The following is a 24,216-nucleotide window of genomic DNA, read 5'->3' on the forward strand; positions in this document are numbered from 1 at the left end:
ATGTGGGATCCGAACCGGGGTCCTCTGGTGTCCCAAGCCAGTTCTTAACCATCGCGCCACTCGGCCGGCCTGGAAGCTTTTCAAAATGTAAATATTAGTACGATCTCCTCCCCTCCTTAAAATGTTTCAATGTCTTCCTATTGCATTTGGGATAAAGCCAGATATCTTTAATATAACCTGAGAGGTCCTCATGGATATTTGTTACCACTTCCCTCTTCAGTTGTTTCTTTTTGCACTCCCCTCGTGCTCTTTGCTTCTACCACAGTGGCCTTATTTCTAGGCCTTGCCACTCCCCTTGCTCCTTACTGCCTCAGGGCATTTACATATGCTGTTCAGCCCTCCTCAGCTCTTGCCTTTTACCTTCTCCTAGTTAACTCCCACTGGGTGTTTAAAATACCATCTCAAGCATTGCTTCCTCTGTGAATCTTTCCTGATCTTCCTAACTAGGTCACATCCCCATGGCACTGAGCAAGGTATACCTCTCCTTTGTAGCACATCTTCTGTTTCACATTTTTTTACGCTTATTTGATTAATATCTATATCCCCAGCTAGGTGGTAATTTCCCTGTAGGCAATGGCCATTTTATCTTTAGTTTCTAGCACAGGTACCCAGCACAAAATGTAGACACTCAAATCTTTAATGAATGAATATATTTCTATTTTCTCCATTGAATCTACTGTGGAAAATATGCCAAGTACTGTACTGGCACAATGTAAAAGCTCAAATACATTTTTCAGAATCAAAGTGAATTCACATGCTCAAAAAGGCACAGTATGGATTAATAAGCAATACCATTCTTCACCAGACTTCACAAGGTCTTAAATTTACCAGCAAGAGGGCATTCGAAGGCAGGGGGAAAAGAAGATAATTGTGAACTGCTTTCAGATAGCTAGGTCTGTCATTCTAGTTAATAGATTTTTTCTCCTGTTTTATTTCCTAGTTTTCTCTTCTGTCCCAGTCTTATACCTCTCCCTAATAAATTGTGAAGTACTAGTTACTTTTAACCGAGAGAAATAGTGACTTTTTTCAAAGCACTCAGGAATACAACCTGTTCACTTATAAAACAACTGTTTGAATTTTGGAAAGAAATACAGAGATTTGGTGAAGATTGTATTCTGTCTAGATAGACACTCAGTACCTGCGTGCTGGTCATGAGACTTTTAGGGAAGCTGCTTAACTTCTGTGAGCCTCTCTGTGAAGCTGGGATAGTTACAGTATTTATCTCATAGTATTACTATGAGGATTAAATGAGATGTACAGCATTTAACCTAGTGACTCCTGGCAGCACTCAGTCAGGCAAATGCTGCTGTTGCTGCAGCTGCTATTCTTGTTGCAACACATTTTGTCAATACAGTTTGCTTAGGTTTCCAGTCTAGTCCATACATGTTCATTTAGCCTTTGATGTACCTAATGTAATTAAATTTATTCTTATGTATGCCAGGAGTATCCGAAAGCTCTGACCACCACTGATTGATAACCTTGTTAAAGTGAACAACTTGCTGATAACTAGGTCACCTTTCCCCGCTTCCTGTGTTCCAGGAAAGGTAGAACTCAGTAGGCTTCAGTTGAGAGATTAGTGGGGACTAGGAGGAGAAAGGTGATGAGTGTTTGAATTAGCAATTTGGAGTGGAAGCCAGGCTGCTTGATGTCTCCATTAGTAAGAGAAAAGTCAGGGATCTGCAGATACACTGTACCTCATTTAATGTTAGGGGGGAAATGGCTAAACTTGACTTTTGTGAGCCAGCACTGAAACCACCATTTATATTACTGTGATCAAAATGTGTTCCAGGTTCCACAGTACCTGATTTTAAAACAAATTTTTGGAACACATCCCTTTTTAATTTCAAAACTGTTTTTATATACCAACACATGAACATTTACTACTTCTTGCTTTTTAATATAGAAACATTTACTTGTTCTAAACTTTATTTGTATTTTTTCTAATTAAGACACTTTATTTTTAGAACAGTTTTAGGTTCACAGCAGCATTGAGCAGAAAGTACAGAGAATACCTGCTGTTTCCGAATATACAACCTCCCCACTGCCAACATCCCACACCACAGTGATAACTTTTGTTACAATTGATGAACCTATATTTGACACATTGTTATCAATTAAAGTCCATAGTGTATATTAGGGTTCATTCTTGGTGTTCTGCATTTTGAGTTTTGACAAATGCATGACATGTATCCAACTATTGTAGTATCACACAGAATAGTTACACTGCCCTAAAGATCCTCTGAGCTCTGCCCTGGCGACCACTGACCTTTTAACTATCTCTATAGTTTTGCCTTTTCCAGTGTGTCATATAGTTGTAATCATACGGCATATGGCCTTTCAGATTGGCTTCTTCCACTTAGTAATATGTATTTAAGTTTTCATGGCTCGATAACTCATCTTTTTTTTTCTTTAAGATTTTACTGGGGAACTGGGGGAGGAGAACAGCGCTGGGGAATCAGAGAAGGGGTACAGACAAGTTACTGTCCTTTCGTTCTTCAGTCTAGTTGTGGAGGATGTTGCTTCACTGGCCCATGTTGGTATTATCATTGCGCTCTTCCTGGGTGAGGCAGATCAGTGGACGGCCGCTCATGGCGGCTCTTGGCAGCTCACACCGGTTGCTGACCGCTCACGCTGGCTGCCAGCCACACACAGTAGCTTACAGCAGCCCACTGCAGCAGGGGCTGCAGCCTATGCCGTTGCCAGCGACTCAAGGCAGCCCAGCTCCAGGTTGAGCTGTTGTTCACCATCTTAGCTGTAGAAGGTGCAGCGTCACTGGCCCTCATGTGGGATCCGAACCAGGGCTCTGCTGCTCAGAACTGGCATCCCAAGCCAACCCGTAACCAACGTGCCACTCGGCCAGCCTAATAGCTCATATCTTTTGTCCCATCATCTGTGTGTACCACAGTTGATTTTTCCACCCACTTATTAAAGGATTCCTTGGTTGCTTCCAAGTTTTGGCCCTTTTGAGTAACGCTGCTGTGAACATCTGTGTGCAGGCTTTTGTGTGGACATGAGTTTTCAGTTCATTAAATACCAAAGAGCGCAATTGCTGGATCATATGGTAAGAGTCTGTTTAGTTCTGCAAGAAACTGCCAAGCTGTCGTCCCAAGTGGTTGTACCATTTTGCATTCCCACCAGCAATGAATGAGAGCTTCTGTTGCTCCACATTCTTGCCAGCATTTGTCAGTGTTTTGAATTTTGGCCATTCTAATTGGTATGTAGTGGTATCTTGTTTTGATTTGCAATTCCCTAATGACATGTCTTAGTCCTTTTGGACTGCCCTAACAGAAGACCATAGACTGGGTGGCTTATAAACAACAGAAATTTATTTCTCACGGCTCTGGAGGCTGGGAAGTTCAAGATTTAGTGTCGGGTGAAGGCCTGCTTTCTGGTTCACAGATGGGTACCTTCTCGCTGTGTCCTTCCATAGCTCTGGAGTTCTCTTTTAAAAGGGCACTAATTCCATTCATGAGGGCCATATCCTCTGACCTAGTCACCTTTCAAAGGCCCCCCTCCAAATACCATCACACTGGGGGGTAGGATTTCAACGAGAATTTTAGGGACACACAAAAATTCAGTCCATAACAGCATAATGATATTGAATGTCTTTTCATATGTTTATTTGCCATATGTATATCTTCTTTGGTGAGGTGTCTGTTCCGGTCTTTGACCCATTTTTAAATTGGGTTCGTTTTCTTGTTGAGTTTGAAGAGTTCTTTGTACATCTTGGATAATAGTCCTCTATCGCTTTTGTCTTTGACAAATATTTTCTTCCATCCTGTTACTTGTCTTCTGATTCTCTGACATCGTCTTCTGCAAAAGACAATGATTTTAAATTGAATAAAATTCAGCTTATCAATTATTTCTTTCATGGATGATGCCTCTGGTGTTATATCTAAAAAGTTATCGCCATACCCAAGGTCATCTAGGTTTTCTCCTGTGTTATCTTGTAGAGTTTTATAATTTTGCATTTTATTTTAGGTCTGTAATCTATTTTGAGTTAATATTTGTGAAGAGTATAAGGTCTATGGGTCTAAATTTCATTTTTTACATGTATATGTCCAGTTGTTCCAGCACCATTTAAAAAAAATTCTTATTAAAACTTATTGGGGTGACAATGGTTAGTAAAATTACCATACGTTTCAACTGTACAGTTCTGTAATACATCATCTGCATATCACATTGTGTGTTCACCACCCAGGGTCAGTTCTCCTTCCATCACCATATATTTGATCCCGTTTACCTCATCTACCATCCCTCTCCCCCTTACCCTCTGGTAACCACTAAACTATTGTCTGTGTCTGAGTTTTTGTTAGTTTGTCTTGTTCCTTTGTTGCTTTCAGTTTTGTATCCCACATATCAGTGAAATCATATGGTTCTCGACTTTTTCTGTGTGACTTATTTCACTTAGCATAATTTTGAAGAGGCGATCTTTGATCCATTGTTATTGCCTTTGCTCCTTTGTCAAGGTCACTTTTGACTTCATGTGGGTCTATTTCTGGGCTCTCTGTTTTGTTCCATTAATCTCCTCGTGTATTTTTTTCTCAATACCACACTGTCTTGATTGCTGTTGCTTTATAGTAAGTCTTTTTTTTTTTAAAGATTTTTATTGCGGAATTGGGGGATGGGAACATCGCTGGGGAATTGGGGAAGGGGAGCAGACAAGTTGCTGTCCTTTTGTTCTTCAGTCTAGTTGTGGAGGACGTTGCTTCACTGGCCCAAGTTGGCACCATCATTGCGCTCTTCCCGGGCGAGGCAGATCAGTCGCCGGCTTCTGGACAGCTCATGGTGTCTGCTGGCTACTCACGCTGGCTGCTGGCTACACACGGTAGCCCATGGCAACCCACTGCAGCAGGGGCTGCAGCCTACACCGTGGCCAGCAACTCACGGCAGCCCAGCTCCAGGGTGAGCTGTTGTTCAGCATCTTAGCTGTGGAGGGCAGTGTCACTGGCCCTCATATGTGGGATCCGAACCGGGGCCCTCTGGTGTCCCAAGCCAGCTCTTAACCAATGCGCCACTCAGCTGGCCCGCTTTATAGTAAGTCTTGATGTTGAATAGTGTCAGTCCTCTGACTTTGTTCTCCTTCAGTATTGAGTTCGCTATTCTGGATCTTATGCCTCAAACTTCAGAATCAGTTTGTTGATATACACAAAATAACTTGCTGGGATTTTGATTGGGATGGCATTGCATCTATAGATCAAGCTGGGAAGAACAGGCATTTTGACAATATTGAGTCTTCTCACCCATAAACATAGACTATCTCTTCATTAATTTTGTTCTTTGATTTTATTTGTATTTTAATAGATTTTATATTACTATATAGTGCTTTAAAATTTAGTCAAGGTGGATAAGGCCTATTGAAGTTACACCAATATGGCATCTTACATAGTCCAAGCGCTTTCCTTTTTGTAGCCATAAAATTAAACCCATGCTTAAATAAGAGCTTTGTATTAGTAAGATTTTTTTTTCCATTTCAAGTGCAGACTACACACATAGGGGTATTTATGTTAACAATTTAAAGATTTAAAATAGGACTCTCGCCATACACCAGTTTTCATAGTTATGCCAAGTCAGACTTAAGTCATTGTTTTATTCATTTTTCCTTGAATTTAGTTCAGCTCATTTTAAGATAAGACTTTTGCCATAGGGATAAAAAGCATGTAGAATTTAGTATAAATCTTGCGTTTTGACTTAGTACATGATTTAAAAGTTGTGTGTGTTAAAATCATTGTGTTAAAGTATATTTATAAATTGAATCCATTATTCAATTAAGCATTTGTAAGTTCTTATAAGGAATCACTCCAGTGCTGAAAAAGTAGTGTTTATGACCCTTGCAGTAACAGTAATTTATGAAAAAATAAACAAGCGATGAGAAATGGGTTTTGCTAAGATGTCAGTACTCCCTCAAGCTGCTGATGTCTAAAATAGTGTCACTTGTTAGCAAGAAGTAACAGAAAACTCTCAGGTGCAAGTTAGTCACTGTCTAAACTTTCCACCTGCTTTTACTTTTGTTGTTGTTTTGTGTGGAAGATATAATAGCTTATGGGAAACATGGTATTTAAAAGGAAGAAATGAATGTTTGCAGGAAAAGACAAAATAAAGGTGCTTCTCATTTTCTTAGTGGTATTTAAACAAAAGATTGAGTCCTTAATTACGGAATTTGACAATTGATCTTTATTTTTCGCATTAATGTATGATTGAGGTTTCAGTAAACAAAACCCATGTTAATTTTGTCTGTTATTTCATAATTTAACTCAGGACTGGTCTTAATTTTGTTTTTGCTGTTTCGTGAAGTAAATTGCTAGTAAATGAACCCTTATGAAGATGATATAAGGAAAAGTTCTCTTTCTGCTTCCCTCTTGCCTCTCTTCCTTTCCTTTTCCCTTTCCTCTGCCATTAAACTTGCTCTATAAGATATTCCTTCTTCTACTTTGGGCAGATCCTATAACTCTTGAGTCACTTTGAGTTATATACATCTAACTTTTAGGGCAGAAAAGTCCCATCCACTGTAATTTTAACAGCCCAGTCCACATCGTGTAACCTCACGGAACTTACGACTATGTTCTAGTGGAAGACAGACAATAAGTAAGATAAATAAAATATATGCTAGAGAGTAATAGATGCTGTGGAGAAAAACGAGAAAGGAGGATATGAAATGTGGAAATCATGTGTGACACTTGCGATACAGTGGCCATGAAAGGCCTCACTGAGAGGGTGACTTAAGACCTGCAGAAGGTGAAGGAGCAAACCATGTGCATATCTTGAGGAAGAGCTTGCAGGCAGAGACACAATGGGGGCAGAGGCCCTGAGGTGGAAGTGTACATTCTATGTTGGAGAAACAGGTTGCTCAGCCAGTTGAACAAGAGAGAAGAACAGATAAGAAGGATGGTGGTAATGGTGGCAGCAAATTATCAATGCCTTGTAGGGTTATAAGACTTTAACACAGAATAAGAAGGTAAGCCCTTGGAAGGTTTTGACCAGTTATGTGATCTGATTTATTTTTTAACTCTGACTCTACCTCAGTGGTTCTCAACCTTCCTAATGCCGCGACCCCTTAATACAGTGCCTCATGTTGTGGTGACCCCAACCATAAAATTATTTTCGTTGCTACTCTATAACTGTAATTTTGTTACTGTTATGAATCGTAATGTAAATATCTTTTTGTTTTCCAATGGTCTTAGGCGACCACTGTGAAAGGGTTGTTCAACCCCCAAAGGGGTCGCGACCCACAGGTTGAGAACCGCTGCCCTACCTGGTTGTCATACTGACAAGAGATGACCGCAGCGGGGCTAGGGTCAGAGATGGAAGCAGGGAGGCTATTGTAATTGACCAGGCAGAGGATGCTGGTATTTTAAATCAAGGTTGGGCTGGTAGAAGTGGAGAGTCATAGAATTTTTGGTATGTGGTGAAGATAAAACCAATAGAATTTTCTCATCAACTGGATATCAGGTAGAAAGAATGTTGTGAAGGATGAGGTTTAGGCTTTTGCCCTTACAAAGTGGAAGAATGGAGTTGCCATTAGCTGAAGTGGTGAAGATTGTAGGAGGAATTGAAATATCAAGAACTGAATTTGGGACATGCTAAATTTGAGGTACTTTTCAAAATTATTAGATTTAAAATAATAGAAGACTGATGTTGAGAATTTAGATGTATAGCTCTGGATTGCAGGATAGAAATCGGCTGGTGATACAGATTTGGGCGTTAAGAGCTTATTGGCCCTGTTGGAAGCCATAAAACTGCACACACAAGATCACTAAAAGCGTGGATGTAGGTAGCAAAGAGAAGAGGCCCAAGGACCAAGCTCTGGAGGACTGGCAATATTTACAGGTTAGGGAGATAAGGAATAGCAATAGGGATTGAGAAGGAGGGAAAGTTAGGAGGAAAACAAGTACCGTATTTGCCGGCGTATAAGACGACTGGGCGTATAAGACGACCCCCTAACATTTCCACTCAAAATACAGAGTTTGTTATATACTCGCCGTATAAGACTACCCCCTCTTCCGCACACCTTCCACACACCAAATAAAAGGTAAAACAATATCAGATTTGATTTGGCCCACTGAAGTGCAAACAAGCGTATTGTATTTCGTGTCACCACATAACCGTTTTGGCGATGTTGAGCCACCATGTCTGCTACATGTTTTTCGAGTTCTGGCCAGTGTGGGGTGCCTCTTCTTAATGCACACTTACCCCTTGGCATACTCTTTAATGCTTTCTCATTTGATTTCCAGTCCCGAACCATCTTTTCTGTTACTCCATATTGTCTTGCAGCAGCACAATTATTATTTTCCTTAGCAAAGTTTATAACTTTCAGTTTAAAATTTGCATCATACTTCTTTCTTTTGGCTGGTGCCATGATAGGGATGATAGGGGTTTGACTGGTCGACATTTTCTATGCTGTACTGTACAATGGTGCAGTATTGTGGTTGGCTGTTGGCTGTATACAAAGCCTGATTTGATTGGTCCCTGCTCCCTGTTTGCCCGCCCTGTCACTATAGCAGTCTGGTCCACCCTTGCATCAGCATCTCCCTGGGACCTCACTAGTGCGCAAGTGCGAGCTCTTCAACATTCTAACAGGCACCATGATAGCGCAAAATCGCGAATCTTCAATGCATATGTAAAGAAATATACGGTAACCCAAATTTACCACACTTGCAAAATCGCACACAGCCGAGCATACACCCAGCAGCGCTGCTGATGCCTGAACGGTATGTGGAATGAAGTGGGCGGGCATCGGGAGGCCACTATGGCACGGGGCAAGCACTATGGGCAGTCTATCTGAAGTGTACCTGGCGTATAAGACGACCCCCCACTTGGAGGCATATTTTTCAGGGCCAAAAAATCGTCTTATACGCCGGCAAATACGGTAAGTATATTATCCGAGCAACGAAACTTCTAGAGAAGGTATATCGAGGAGGAAGAAGTGTTAAATGTTGCTGGACCAGCTAGGCAAATAAGTTTAGGATTTGATAAGTGAGCATTGAGTGTAGTGATGATGACCTTGGATGAGAGCTGTTTCCATGGAGCAATCTGGAGTAAGCCTATTAAAGTACCATGAGATGTGGGACCTGGAAGAGTAAGAGGAATGGAGGTTTGTTTTTAATGAAGATTGGGGAAATGACATTGTGGTATTCTTGTGGGAGTGATTCACAAGAGAGGGGAAAATAGATGATCCAGGGTTGAGGGTAGAATTGCTGGAGTGTTTGTTGCCCTTTTGGAAAAGACAGTGAAAGCTAGTAAAAGGTGTAAATAAAACCTATCAGCATTTATCACTCATGTTCTTCTTAGCTGGGTATCCTCAATGGCAGGTCTGCTGCTAGCCTATCAAATGCTTTGTTTGAATTAGGGTGCAGAGTCCATCCTGCGGATGGTACCTTTGTGAGAAGGAAAAAAGGCCCCTTTGTCCAGACAAGGCACTCAACACAGGGGCTAAATTTTAGCCCTTACTCACCTTGGGCTAGGTGTCTTGGGAACAGAGCAGTAAAGGAATCACTGTACCATAAGCTACAGCTCTACTCATCTCCAAGACAAAGGGAAAATCACATTTAATGTTCAGCATATCTCATACAACATATGTAATAAACATATCTTTTGGTCTGTGACAAAATAGCATGTAAGTGATTTAAAAACCAAGAATTTGGTGTGGGAATCCCAGCTCTCCTGGCACTGGCAGTGGGCATTTAAGATGGATTACTTACTTTCTGTACCTTAGGTTTTTCACATGTGAAGGGAGGGGTTTGACCTGAACCAGATCCTTTCCAGACTGAAATTATGCGATTCATTAAAATACAGTAATCCCTAATTTACCTTCTATTCAGTCATCTGAGGCATAACATAGTTCTGCTAAGAACCAAAAAAGTATTGCTGAGGAAATTTGGTTTCTTTGATGAAGAGCTCTCCTTGCTTGGGCTCTTACACAAATAATTATTTGCAAAATTTGGGGATTAAATTAGATTTAGATTAACAGCACTGAAATTATAAGAGGAAATAAAGCAGAGTCATTGAGGACAATACAAACTAGTTCTCAGACTTTGTCTAAATTCTGAGTTATTTTGTATCTGTGGGACAATACAGAAAGTTATTTAACTCACTCAACCTTAGTGCCCTCATCTAAAAATAGAAATATAATAATAGTACCTACTTCATAATTTTGTAAGGAGAATTAAATGAGTTATGTACAATGATGCTATGAACAATGCCTGGCTTGTAGTAAGGATGGAGTAACATCATTAGTACTACTACTACTAGTAGTAGTGTGTGACGTGTAGTTTTAGAAACATTTTAGTAAAGTAGCTATGCTATAAAAGTCTCTGACACTGTAATTTAATTTTACAATGATTATTTTGAGTCACCAAGGGAAAAATTAACTTGGAAAATGAAATGTCATTGAATCACATTTAACTTTTTTTTTTTTAAAGCAAAATTGTTACCTGGTTGAATGTTTTTAGTGACAGTGAAAATTCGCTTAAGGAATATACCTGATCCTCAAATGATGACAGAACAATGAGCTATCACTGTAATTAGTTCCAATTGCTGTGTACACTTCAAACTTACATAGTATTCAAAAATATATTTTCCCTAAATATGCCAAAATAATAAGATTTTATTTGTCTTATATATCTGCCTTAAGGATAGATTTTTGAAGCATCTTGTAGACATTTTGATTGTACCATCAAGTTTTCTATACCTTTTCTGTATGAACTATTTTTAAGAGCATGTATTTGATTATTGATAGCATTACTTACCTGATGTTACAGTTTACAGTTTGTTTTACAGAATTAATAATTATAGTAGTTAAATCATTTTAACTATATCTGAATGTTACATTGTAGTTAATATGGTTGATTTATCAGTGCTGGTTTGCACTTATTTTAAATCAAACATGCAGTTCATTTCTGAACTGAAGATCACTTTAAAAGAAGAAAAGCTTATTCAATATATTAGTTTAGAAAGTCAAGATAATTTATCATGTAAAGTTTATAGAAAAATGGAAGTCTGTATGGTAAATTTGAAGAGAATTTAAGATTTAAGGAGTATTGGATGCATCTTACCAACAAATAATTGTGAGTTTAGATTTTATTTGAATTGTCTGTCTTGTTTGTATTTTATTAGTGAAATGTGTTGAGCACAATGCAGTGTACCTGGGACTTAGTAGTACCTAGCACTTAGACATTGGTTTTACCAACATTCTCACTAAAAGGAACCAGGGCTCCTTGAAGGAAATGGTTGATTCCAAGGCTGGGAACCTAGAACATCTTGTAATGCCAGACAGTAAGGAAGTACCCAAAAAAAGAAAAATGATGGCAACCTATAACAACAAAGTTATAGGGGCCATTTTGAAGGGGCTCCCACTGGACAAATCTGGGATAATTTGAGCATCAAAATAATTAAAGGCTGTAAAAAATTATAAGTCTTTAGGAAAAACATAGGAATCCTTGAGACCTCACCAGTAATGTACACATTTGTATGAAATGGGAGAAGAAAGGGCTTCAGAGCCAGATGGTAAATGTGGAGGAAAGGCGGGAGTTGCTGAGTCTTGATTTTATCACCGTCATAGTAGCTCTTCAGTTCATCCAAGAATCACAAATAGATATTAAATCTACGGGATAAATGTTGATGAAGAACAGGATATTTGCATGGTCTTAAAGTGTCTGTCCAAAGGTAGTCTATTGGTTGTAGGGAAAAGATCCTAAGTAAGCCGTGGGAAAACTGGACAGCGCTTCATTTGGGTAATGAAAATTAACATCACCAATTAGGGACAGGTGAAGACCATGTGCCTCCGGATGTGATACCCTGAGAAGAACACATATGTACTCTTCTGGCCCGGAGTGCATCACTCGCATCTAATCATGAGGAAACATCGGACAAGTGCAAATTGATTAACTTTCTATTTAAAAAAGAGCCTTATTCAAAAATGTTAATGTTATAAAAGTCAAAGAAAGGCCAAAGGGCTCCAACATATTAAGACGAAAAACGTAGGGCATGAATCATCCCAAGATGGGATCTTGTATCTGGAGAACAATTAATTTTTTTAAGGCATTATTGGGTCAGTTGACAACATAATTTTTCAGATTGTAGGTTAAAGTATTGCTGTTACACTTACTGAATTGTAGCTGTATTGTGATTGTATTGGAGGTGATTTTAGGAAATGTACACTGAAGTGTTTATGGAGAAAGGGCTATGGTATGTTCAACTTATGCTCAAATGGCTAAAAAAACACTTTGTGTGTGTGTGTGTATACACATATACATATACATACACATAGAGAAAGAAGGGAGGGAGGGGTGATCAAGCAAATGGGGCAAAATGTTAACAAGGGAACCTGTGTGAAGTTACAAAGATGGTTCTTTCTCCTTGCAATTTTTCTGTAAGTTTGAAATATTTCCAAATAAGTTTATACACACATGCATCCCCTCATTGGGACTTAATGTCTTACTACTTTAGGTTGCAAATTTACCTTTAATACTTAATTGATTTAAGATGTTAACATTCGTTGTTTACAGATATGCACATTGATTTTTAATTTCTTTTAAATAGTGCTGGGCCTAAAGGAGATAACATTTATGAATGGAGATCAACTATACTTGGTCCACCAGGGTCTGTATATGAAGGTGGTGTGTTTTTTCTGGATATCACCTTTTCATCTGATTATCCATTTAAGCCACCAAAGGTAAGATCCTAGAAGTGCATTCTTTAATATTTATCTCTTTCCAAAATCAGTTTTTTCTAGAGGTTAAATGTGTATTAATGTAATCATTTTAACTTCATTGTTTTTCATGGATTGATATTGAAACTCATGTAACCAAGAATTTTAAAACTGTGAAAGTAATTGATTTCTGCTGTTTATAAATATCTTTTGTAATCAGCAAAAAGAGGGTTTATTAATTGTAAATAAAAGTATGCCACTTTACACATCAATAAAGCAGATAAATTTTAGATTTTCTATATGAGGGAAAATATCCTAGGAACCTTCCTTAAGGAAACATATTGCGATAAAAAGTAAACCTGTTTGATGGCTTCCAGAAATCTGGGTTAAATAAGTTGAATTTTATGCTAAATACCTTATCTTTATAGATAAGCAAAAACTTGAAAACCATGGCAAAGACTAGGGGAACTAATATTATTTAGTAAACTTATTTTGTGCCCTCCAGGTATGATGTAGTAATGGGAATGAGACTGGCTGGGTGACTTATGCCTCCTTGTTATCTCTGAATATGAATTAGATGGATAACAGAGAGAAGGGTTGAGTTGTGCCTTGTAATGACTGGAAATTATTTTTCAAGTCTTAAATAAACGTAAGTTCCTTAAATAGCTTCCTCCTCTGACTTCTCATTATAAAATGGTCAAGCCATCAGGTAAAACCATCAATATTAAGCCTGAGTATAATTATGCTTTAGTCACAGAGCATAATAGTGTGTTATCAACCCCTTAACTATGATGAAATTTTTTTTTCAACATAGTTCCTTCTGTTCCCATTTCCCAGTACTATTTAAAATATATGTAGCAATTTAATGCCTGTGGTCATATGCATGAGTGTGTGTGTGTGTGTATGAATGAATAAAGCGTTTATTTTATTTAAAAAAACAAAACAGGATCACTTGTCCATTATTTAATAAGGTAACAGTAGTTCCACCTATTGGTATTTACCTTAAATTGCAGATACCAAAGATCCCTATCACCTAGAGATGTATTTGCTCTCAACTATAGGTATCAGTTTTTTTAAGGCTTTACTATGTGGTCTCATCAGAATTTAAGATATTTAAGTGGTTTTGTCATACTTAATGCTCTCAGGTATGTAGGGTAGGTCTTGCCAGATCAATCAAATTAAGGGACAAAACTCTCATGTTAATAGTACCACAAATTGTATTCACATGAAGAAGGAGACCACATGGTAAGTATTTATATCTTAACATAAGTATTTGTATAAATACTTACCTAATGGTCTCCTAGGAAACCTGAATAATTGAGAAGGGGGTTATTAGGAAATCTAGACGATAGCCTTTTTCTTTTTTTGCAGCTATTTCTCTTAACTCTATACAGATGAAAGAGATGAAATTGCAAATAGAACAAATAAGCTATTATATAAAAAGGAAAAGAACCCCCCTCAAAAGAAAACTCCACAAAATGACTCGTTAAATGGCAGTATATCACTCACTGCTCAATTTGCATTCAGTGGTTTTCTGTATTATAGAAAACAAAACTTTAGCAGAGTAGCTCTTGACTATATTCATAAATAGTGAGTCTTATTTCTACATGCCTCGTTTTTCATATTGGAAAGTGATTTTAACATGGTAGCAAAATTAGTAGAAAAATTTTGGCAAGATTTATTTTTTTTACAATACTATCTTTGTACATAGGGAAAATCTGTTAAAGACTTTTTTCTTAGCATCTTTTAATGGAAAAATAGAAATTGACTAATGTAAAGGTTTCAAACTGTAGTTCTATATATGATTTATAGTCATTTGGCTAATGTAATGGTTATCAATTTAGCATGTTAACTTTTTTAATAGTCTCAATATTTTAATTTTCTAACACTTTAATGTTGATTAATTCCTCTTGACTGAGATATCTTATATAATCTTATTCTGATCTGTAGTTGGACAAGTCAAAAAGAAATAAGACTGCTGTTATCTTAGTGATAGGTACAATTATTTCTCCGCTGCTTAATTTTAAGTTCAGATAAGGTGTTGAATTTCTTGAAGAATCATAAAATTTCAGTTCTCTTCACTCATTGTAAATAGCTGAAAGGATTCAAAATATTGTATTGTGTTTGTAAACAACGCATATATTCAGCTGTCAGTGATCTGAACATAATTACTCCCACATTCTAGAGGACAGCTAATAAAATAATGAAAGCTATACATGTAATTTTTAATTTTCTAGTAGCTACATTAAAAAATAGAAACAGTGAGGACCGGCCGAGTGGCTCAGTTGGTTAAGAGCTCGCTCAAAAGTGCGAGCTCTGAACAACAGTGGTTTGAGTCCCGGCCCAAGCTGAGCTGCTGCTGAGCTGCCAATAGGTGGCAGGATGGCTCAGCTGAAAAAAAAAAGAACACAACAAAAAATAGAAACAGTGAATTAATTTTAATAATATGTTATTTAACCCAGTATATCCCAAATATTGTCATTTCAACATGTAGCCAATATAAGAGTATTATTAATGAGACGTTTTACATTCTTTTTTTGGTACTGAGTCTTTGAAATCTGGCATATATTTTATACCTTTAGCCTATCTCAGTTCTGCTAGCCACATTTTAAGAACACTGTGTAATTAGTATGTATTGTGTTAGAACAGTTCTAGAGGTGCATGGTCTCCACTCCCCTCACCCCTGCAAGACCAGTGGTTTCTTCCCTGGTAGACAGGTGGTTTCTTTCCTGTTTTTAAGTTTGCATCCTTATCAGAAATACACTTTTGAGGACTTTTAATATTTTCTTACAAACTCCACTTGGGAGATCCCAGTACATTGCTAGTTCCAAGAGACCACAAACTCTTTCTTACTCTGCAGCTCCAGATTAAGAATTAGCCAACCAGTTAGTTTTTGTGATTGCTTTGAAACTTGGCAGCATTTGTTCCTATGGTTTATCCTCTTTTTTTCACACATCTCAGGGATATATCAGTTTCTTTTATTTAATAGCTTAAGACTTTGCATGTTTTATTTCCTGTCTTAGTCTAACTTGACATTGAGCCAGTTGTGGAAATGAAAGGCTGAGAAATAGGCCCATGATTTAACCAAACTTCCTCTAAATCCTTCTCTTAGTGTTTTCTCACACATGGCAAGAAATTAGCTGAATTGATAACTGATCTCTTCTGCTAACAACCTAATGCAGCTTTTGTTTTATGTTAAAAAAAAGTCTTTACCAGTTCCACTTACCTTTGGCATCAAAACATTTTTGTTCTCCTTTACTTTGTCTTTAAACGGGTGTGTGTGTGCATGCCCATGCACGTGTATAAGGTGCACTCACACATACATATATAGAATTACTGTGTCATTCATTTTGATTAAACTAATCAAATCAAGTACTTTCGTTTAAGATCAATATAGTTCCTGCTATACTGGCTAAAAATAAAATTTCTTTCAACCAAATTAAATGGTTTCATTTAATTTGTTATCACTTAAACATAATATAGTAAAACCTTGGATTGCGAGTAACCCGGTTTGCGAGTGTTCCGCAAGACAAGCAAATAATTCTAATACATTTTTACGTGGTAAATAAGCGATGTCTTGCAATACGAGTAGTTTGTTTCCGGAACGAATTATGCTCGCGAACCAAGGTATTACTGTATTTGATTAGCTCTTCAATTAAATTATTTGTTATTTAGTATCATCTGTGATGTGTTACCCTTCATATTTGCTGGTGAGAATTTTAGTTGGTGTAAAAGCATTTCATTTTCTTTCTGTCTTTAATGTGACTGCCCCAGGTTACTTTCCGCACCAGAATCTATCACTGCAACATCAACAGTCAGGGGGTCATCTGTCTGGACATCCTGAAAGACAACTGGAGTCCTGCTTTGACCATTTCAAAGGTTTTGCTGTCAATTTGTTCTCTTTTGACAGACTGCAACCCTGGTAAGCAAACTTTATTAACACATACAACGAGGCTACAGAAACCAATGAATTTTGTTGGTTAATGTGAATTTGAGAAGTAAATGCTATTGGTGAAAAGATCAGCATAAAACATTTTGCGAGGAAATATCAATGCCATTTCAATTAGAACAGACCAAAAGTTTCACAATAACTTTCTTTAGTTTGTTAATTACCCTGTAATTATTTTCTCCCTATTATTGGTGGACTTCTGTTTTCTGAATTATGTAGCTGTACAAACCACTTCTGACAGTAACAGATGTCTCTGACACCAGTGTGACTCCTTTTCTTTTACGCTGCCAATGAGCTTTAAAGCAACCACTTAGTAACGAGGGGCTTCTTGTTCTTTCTTCCTTTTTAGATTATAGTTAGTTGTATTTGATACAGTAATGATGGATATTAAAAACTTATGGCTGATCAGAGTTGGACTGGATTATGATTATATAAACTCAGAGATAGTCATTAGTGCATAATTTATAACATTTTAAAGAAATGAATAGCTGCCACACATAATTTTTAACATGGGTAGCTGTTTTGAAAGGTGATACTTAAGCCAAGAATTTTGCATGTTATCTCACTAGGAGGTCATTTTTTAAAAGAAGTTGACTTTCTTTTTCTAAACATTTGATTAACCAAAGGCTTTTACTATTATATTAGGCCTAGCGTTTGTACATATACTAAACATATAAGTAGGTAGGTTGGTTGGAAGGAAGGAAGAGAGGGGGGGGAGGAGAAAGGAGGGAATTTATTGTGGCATTTATTAAAGCAAAAGATTGGAAACAGGGCCAGCCGAGTGGCGCGATGGTTGAGAGCTGGCTTGGGACGCCAGAGGGCCCCGGTTCGGATCCCACATGTGAGGGCCAGTGACGCTGCCCTCTACAGCTGAGATGCTGAACGGCGGCTCAGCAACTTGTCTGTTCCCCTTCCCCTAATTCCCCATGCTGTTCCCATCCCCTCAATTCCCAAAAAAAAAAAAAAAAAAAGATTGTAAACAATGTGAATATCCATTAATAGAGGATGTACCTATTAAAAAGAATTAGACCACTCTGTATGAACTAATAGGGAAAGCTCTCTTAAGATATATTAAGTAAAAAAGCTGAGAAAAATACATATGCACAAGAATATTCTAAATTCTTGTAAATGTTTATGCTATCTCTGGATAGAAATGCTATACACAGGTAACAATTGTGTTCCAGGGAGAAAAACTCCTGAGTAGTTGGAGTGAGGAAGGAAGAGAGCTTTACTTTTTACTGGCTGTTGTTTGGTACACTTCAGATATTGTAGCACATGTATATATTCTACCTTTTTGAAAAACAAATTCAAAATAAAGGTTTACATCTTACATTCAATTTCCAGTTCAGAATTCTATTTAAAACAAAATGGTTAAGTTTTCAAATGAAGATAAGGATAGTAATTTGTCATATTATTGCATAGAATGAAGGAAACGTTTTATTCTGAATAGCATTGCATTGTTAAATCTGAGTTTTTATTTTAAAATGACATTTTTTTAAATCTAAGAAGGCAGAAATACAATCATCTAGCACTCTTACTGAATAAAGTGCTAAGAGGAAAAAACAGTTTTTGTATATTAAAGGCATACCTACATCTTTAATAAAAATTATATTAGCTCAACATTCATTTTTTAAAAGGGGCTTTTCTAGTTTGAATATTAAATATACAGATGATTATGTTACTTTAAGCATTTTTATTTTGAAAATTTAGCCATTATATGTGAAGATGCTAGTGAAAGGTGAGCATTTCCGTTTACTAGCATAGTAACCCTACCTGAGGACACCATATAACATCTTTCCACATTCTTCCCATTTTTCCAGCGGATCCCCTGGTCGGAAGCATAGCCACTCAGTATTTGACCAACAGAGCAGAACATGACAGGATAGCCAGACAGTGGACCAAGAGATACGCAACATAATTCACGTCATTTGTATGCAGTGTGAAGGAGCAGAAGGCATCTTCTTACTGTGCTGCAAATCTTTATAGCCTTTACAATACGGACTTCTGTGTATATGTTATACTGATTCTACTCTCTGCTTTTATCCTTTGGAGACGGCAGACTCCCCAAAAAGGTAAACGCTATCAAGAGTAGAACTTTGTAGCTGTAGATTAGTTATGTTTAAAATGCCTACTTGCAAGTCTTGCTTCTTTGGGATATCAAAATGTATTTTGTGATGTACTAAGGATACTGGTCCTGAAGTCTACCAAATATTATAGTGCATTTTAGCCTAATTCATTATCTGTATGAAGTTATAAAAGTAGCCGTAGATGACTAGGAATTATGTCATTTGTATTAAACCCAGATCTATTTCTGAGTATGTGGTTAATGCTGTTGTGAAAAATGTTTTACCTTTTACCTTTGTCAGTTTGTAATGAGAGGATTTCCTTTTACCCTTTGTAGCTCAGAGAGCACCTGATGTATCATCTCAAACACAATAAACATGCTCCTGAAGGCGTAGTTTCCTGTCGTAATATTTTAAGTTAGTTGTGTTCGAAGGTGTGTCTGAGATGATTGTTGAAGTAAAAATGCGGATATGAAGATTGACTACTAAAGACTAGTACAAATAAATGAATTATTAAATTGGAAACATTTGAAATCTTATTAAATGTGTAATTTTTTTTCCTTTAATTCCTAATGAGAGAACTTGATGAGCTTAAATATGCAAAACTGGAGTTTAAACCATTGGTCTCAAAAACATAAAAGTCTACTTTTGATAATAAGATATTTGAGCTAAAAATATTGGGTTGTCTGAAAAGTCATGACATATTTTTTCTATGTTTTTCGTTGCAAAAATGTGTCATGACTTTTCCGACAAGCCAATAATATGAAATCCTGGCTCACTCAGGAATCTAATATTGTCTTATGGAACATTTTATTTCCAAATTGGTGATTTCTATCTACCATTGGGCAGTATTGTCAATAACTATAATGGGTAGCTATTCTATGTCTTGCTGCATTTTTTACTTTACCTCTAATCCCGGTCTTGAATTTTCATGGTGTATGGTGTGTGTGACCATTCTTATCATGACACTTGGCCAGCATATGTAGCCAATGGCAGAGCTGAACGAACACACACCATTATCTGCCCTGAAGGTACAATAGAAGGAACTCGGGATTAGTGTGCAGATGCAGCATTATTTTTCAGTTGGAAAAAATACCAAATTTTAAGGGGTTTACAGGTTATATAGATTCCTTCTTTCTAGTTATAATTATTAAATACAAGATTTCTTACAGGAGTTAGAATTGTCTTGCAATAATCAGATTTGTTAAACAGTGTAAATGTATTGGTGTTTTTTGTGTTACTGGGGTAATTATTGAGGTCATGTAACTAGGGTTGTGGAATATGAGACAAATGCCTTCTCCAGTCCTAAGTATGGAAATAAGTGTACCTACCGCTTTAAAATTTATAGAGTGGAACTATTAGCTAAAATTTATAGAGTGGAACTAAAAATACATTGCTTCAAGATAATAATGTAAAACATTTATAGTTGAATAGACCCTCACTAAGAATAGTGGTCTCCTACTTGATTGTTTGTCAATAGAAGTCTTAAATCAGTAAAAATAAAATACTTATATATTTCTTTTTCTCTTAAACTCCCCCCTAAAAAATCATATTACAAAGGAACACCAAACGAATAGGTAGTATGTTGAAGAATTCAGGCTTAGGCCTATGAAAACTTCTAAGCCTTGACTGTTTTAAGTAGTGACAAATAATCTGTAATGGAGTTCAAGTCAATGTGCTGAGAGCGGGGACCTTTAATGTAAGCTCTAAGGCTTTCTGTGTATTAGCTATAGAAAGTTTCCCCAGTTCCAGTAGTGTACATTCTATGTCCTAGAGTTAGAAATTTCTCTTTTGGTGCTAGAAAAGTTTTCATCATACTGAATATTAGGATGTCTGGGCATGCTGTTATTGAACTTCGTCATTTGCTATCAGCCTAATTACCACTAACAATCATTTTGCTTACTTGTGAGCTGTAATTCCCTCTACTCAACCTGGGACAGAGTGGAGGGAAGTGGTGGTTACTTGAAATTATGTGTGACTCTTCCTCAAGCTATGTTTGTAGCCTTGAATAAGATACTTTAACTTCTTAGAGTTTAAATTTGTTCATTAGTAAACAAAAGAGATGAATTTGATTATTTCTGTATTCTCTATTAGCCCTCAAACTCTAGCCTTATAAAATTTATGCTTGTTCTGTTTTCTCTTTTGGGGAACAGGCTACAATTTCAAATGGACTGAAAAAAAAAACACACCTATTTATCATTTGGTTTCCTACTATTAGGTTCCCTTAAAATTCTGCATTTTTTTTATGTTCTATATGTTTGAAAAACTATAGATCTGCTTCCCAATTACATAGATATTCATCTATGTAGACTATAAATAAGGTCTTTTTTTCCTTGAAACTTTGCTCTCGATGTCAGTTATGATATTTCCAAACCCAGCTTTTTTTCTCCATTAAGAACAAATTTTACAAGTTACAAGTCCAAATGTAACTGAGTATTCAGGAATGGCGGGGGCACCGTGGAGCCTGGAGTGCAGCGCACCACTCCATGCCAGGCACCATTTAGTCACTGAAAGGGCTTATCTTATTTAATACCCCCTAAAGAGCGTAGGAGAGGAGACATGGACGATCCTCAGTTGAGAGTGAAACGGATGCAGACAGGTTAACACTGGTTCCAGATTGCGCAGCCAAGACGATGCGCAGGCACAGCCCCTGTTCTTTACCAGTAGGCTGCGGGTTTTTGTTAGAGCACAGGTATTACTGAATATGTATATGTAAGATCAGGTATACATATAGATACATCGATAACTTCTGAAAATTACTCAGGAAGATAAGGTACAGTTTTTATTTTAGTAAATCCTTTAATAGTCTATTTTAAAACCTCAAATGGAACCTTACAAAATAAGGCTTTATTGATACTTTTCAATGAATATGAGGTATGTTTATTTAGACATTTGTCATAGGGATACTTTTAACATCACTGGTTTTCCGTTTTTTAATCGGAAAAATAAGAAATGATGTTTTTTTCGATTTAGTTAACCATACATCACATAAACCACATCAGGAAATTTATAAGCATTTGATGACTACTTTTTTCAAAATAACAAAATGTATTAGCTATCTAAATATTGCTTTTTTTGCCAGGAAATCACAAGTATAAAATTCTGTAGACATATCCAGTTTGAATTGGCCCATGTATATGCTACTCTTCCTAATAGAAACTTTGAGGTGTTGTGTATTTGGAGTCAGCCCACTAACTTATCCAAGTGTATTATAACAATACAAGAATGGTTGTGTTATAAAATTTAAGTCAATTTTAGTTCTATGACTTCAGATATTTGCCTGCAGTGTGGTCATGTTAATACAGTACCTTAGCACATTTTCAGTTGACAAATATATTGTGGTCTTTGGACAGAATTATGGCATTATATGAAACATTAATTATTTTTATAAAACCATTGCAAATTATTTTAAGAGGCTGAGATAATGAGTCTACAATTACATTATCCATTTATATTTCTGTTAGTGTTCCTTATTTTAGATAAATAGAATATATAAATAAATCTTTGTTTTATGTCTAAAAATATTTTTCAAGTAATACTAAAATAATTCATTATTACATTTTAGTAGATAGGCATTATTTAAAACATCAATTTTGTGTAATTAGTTTGTCAACCTTTGGGGGGGAAGTTCTTTAATGATTTAAATGTATATCTCTCTAGTGTATAATGTAGAATGTTTCTGTACAATGGACTGATAGCCCTTTCAAAATGGTCATAAAATGACTATCTGGGACTGGTTTATACACTGCATTGCCAAAGTGATGGGTAGTGTTAAAGCCTTGTCAGAATCAACCTTGGTGATTGGAAATGAGGGGTGATCCTCTGTTGCGGGCGCATGTTACCACACCTCTCCTTACTTCCCACTTTTTCTCCCTGACTGGCTGTTCAAGTCATAAGCACTTCTCAGAAGGGAGATACTGGGTTTCCAGCAGCGCCTCTTGTTTTAGTTTGACATCTGCTGTGCTCTCAACTTCTTGGGGTCCCAGTAGCTCATGTGAAGAGAAGCCCAAGGTGATATTTAAATGATAATATCCTATTATCATTTAAGAGCTATCCTATTATGTAAGTAAGAGCAAACATAAGAAACTAAATTTGAAAATTAAATAATAAGATTGCCCAGATTCAGGCACAGGGACAGTGTAAACATCTTTTAGTAGTGCTTGTCATTCATTTCATTATATGTGAGAAAGAGTGGTTTGACTGTGGTTAGGCAGCAGAGCCCGGGTATGACCCCTGGTTGTGTTCAGAAGCTGAACTCTGGCATAGCAGAGAAATCGTTCAGCAAACCTGGACATTACCAATGAGTGTATTTAGAGAAATTGAAATTCACTTTATTTAAATCTTTCATACCTGTAGGTTGCCTTGTTGAAATCCATTCAGGCTAAAGTCTCAGTTATGCAAGTCGATCCAACACAGAACATTAGACGTTCTTTTTCCAAATCCTCTGATCCCTAAAGTGTATCTCAAGTCCAACGCCTTTGATGAAACCTTTCCATTTTACTATCACGTACCTTTCGTCTGTCAGTTTGCACAAACATCAGAAGTCATAAAAGGAATTCAAGCATGTGCATATTTCCAAGTACCAGCAACAAGCTAGGTTCCCTCCTGAGTAAGAATTCTTTTTTCTTTTTCTTTTTTTCTTTTGGAGGGAGTGTGTGGAGGGTGGTTATGCTATTTAACCCCTTAACTGACCTCTTATGAGTTTATTCTACAAAGTTTAAGTGCTTGCTAATTGAAGGTCCTTTCAGGCACTAGGATGCATACAGAATGAATACACTGTCACATCCTTAAGTAGTTTATAATTTGTCCAGATAGATTTTTTTCCTTCTTAGCAGAGGACACATCTTTGCTAATGTGAATCCATTTTCTGTTGAAGGAGAATTTAAGAGATGTCCCTGCTGATTTAACTATGAAAATATTAGTGTAATGATTTTCTAAATTTTACCCAATCTATATGATATTAAACATACTTCATACTATTTAATGCTTTTAAATAATAACTCTGTCTTTCAAACTATTCTTAGTACCCAATCTCAAAAGCATGCATTTTGGCATTTTATTATTTCTGGGTAGTCAGCTTTTGGAGGATAATATCTATATACTCCTTTTCTCTATCTCAGCCCAATGTCTAACATACAAGGTCTGACAATTAAGTTCGCAAACTTACTGCAATGATGTTCCTAGCCTTTTTTGATATCAGAGGTATTATTCATTATGAATTTGCACTAGCTGGACAAACATTTAACCAAGCTTACTATTTTGAAGTGCTGAAAAGGCTGCATGAAAAAGTTCGACCTGAACTTTCACCAACAGTTCATCGCTCTTGCATCACGACAGTGCACCAGCTAACATGGCACTGTCTGTGAGGGAGTTTTTAGCCAGTAAACAAATCACTGTATTGGAATACCCTCCCTACTCACCTAACCTGGCCCCCAGTGACTTCTTTCTTTACCTGAAGATAAAGGAAATATTGAAAAGAAGACATTTTGATGATATTCAGGACATCAAGGGTAATATGTACCTGAAGATGAAGGAAATATTGAAAAGAAGACATTTTG

The 24,216-nt window shown here is 36.8% G+C and overlaps 1 protein-coding gene across 3 annotated transcripts in view; it reads left to right on the forward strand.

Moving 5' to 3' along the window:
• The window catches only part of UBE2E3 (ubiquitin conjugating enzyme E2 E3), an 88,734-nt gene extending 69,681 nt beyond the window's left edge, over nt 1-19,053 (forward strand). For all 3 annotated transcript variants that reach the window (XM_019629400.1, XM_019629399.1, XM_019629402.1), the window contains exons 4-6: nt 12,538-12,670; nt 16,421-16,568; nt 18,416-19,053. In XM_019629400.1, the coding sequence (XP_019484945.1) occupies nt 12,538-12,670; nt 16,421-16,568; nt 18,416-18,513 (379 nt within the window). In that variant the 3' untranslated portion in view covers nt 18,514-19,053. The remainder of the gene's footprint in view (nt 1-12,537; nt 12,671-16,420; nt 16,569-18,415) is intronic.
• The last annotated feature ends 5,163 nt before the right edge of the window (nt 19,054-24,216 follow it).

This window comes from Hipposideros armiger, unplaced genomic scaffold (genome assembly GCF_001890085.2).
Source record: "Hipposideros armiger isolate ML-2016 unplaced genomic scaffold, ASM189008v1 scaffold_852, whole genome shotgun sequence".
Taxonomy (NCBI): domain Eukaryota; kingdom Metazoa; phylum Chordata; class Mammalia; order Chiroptera; family Hipposideridae; genus Hipposideros; species Hipposideros armiger.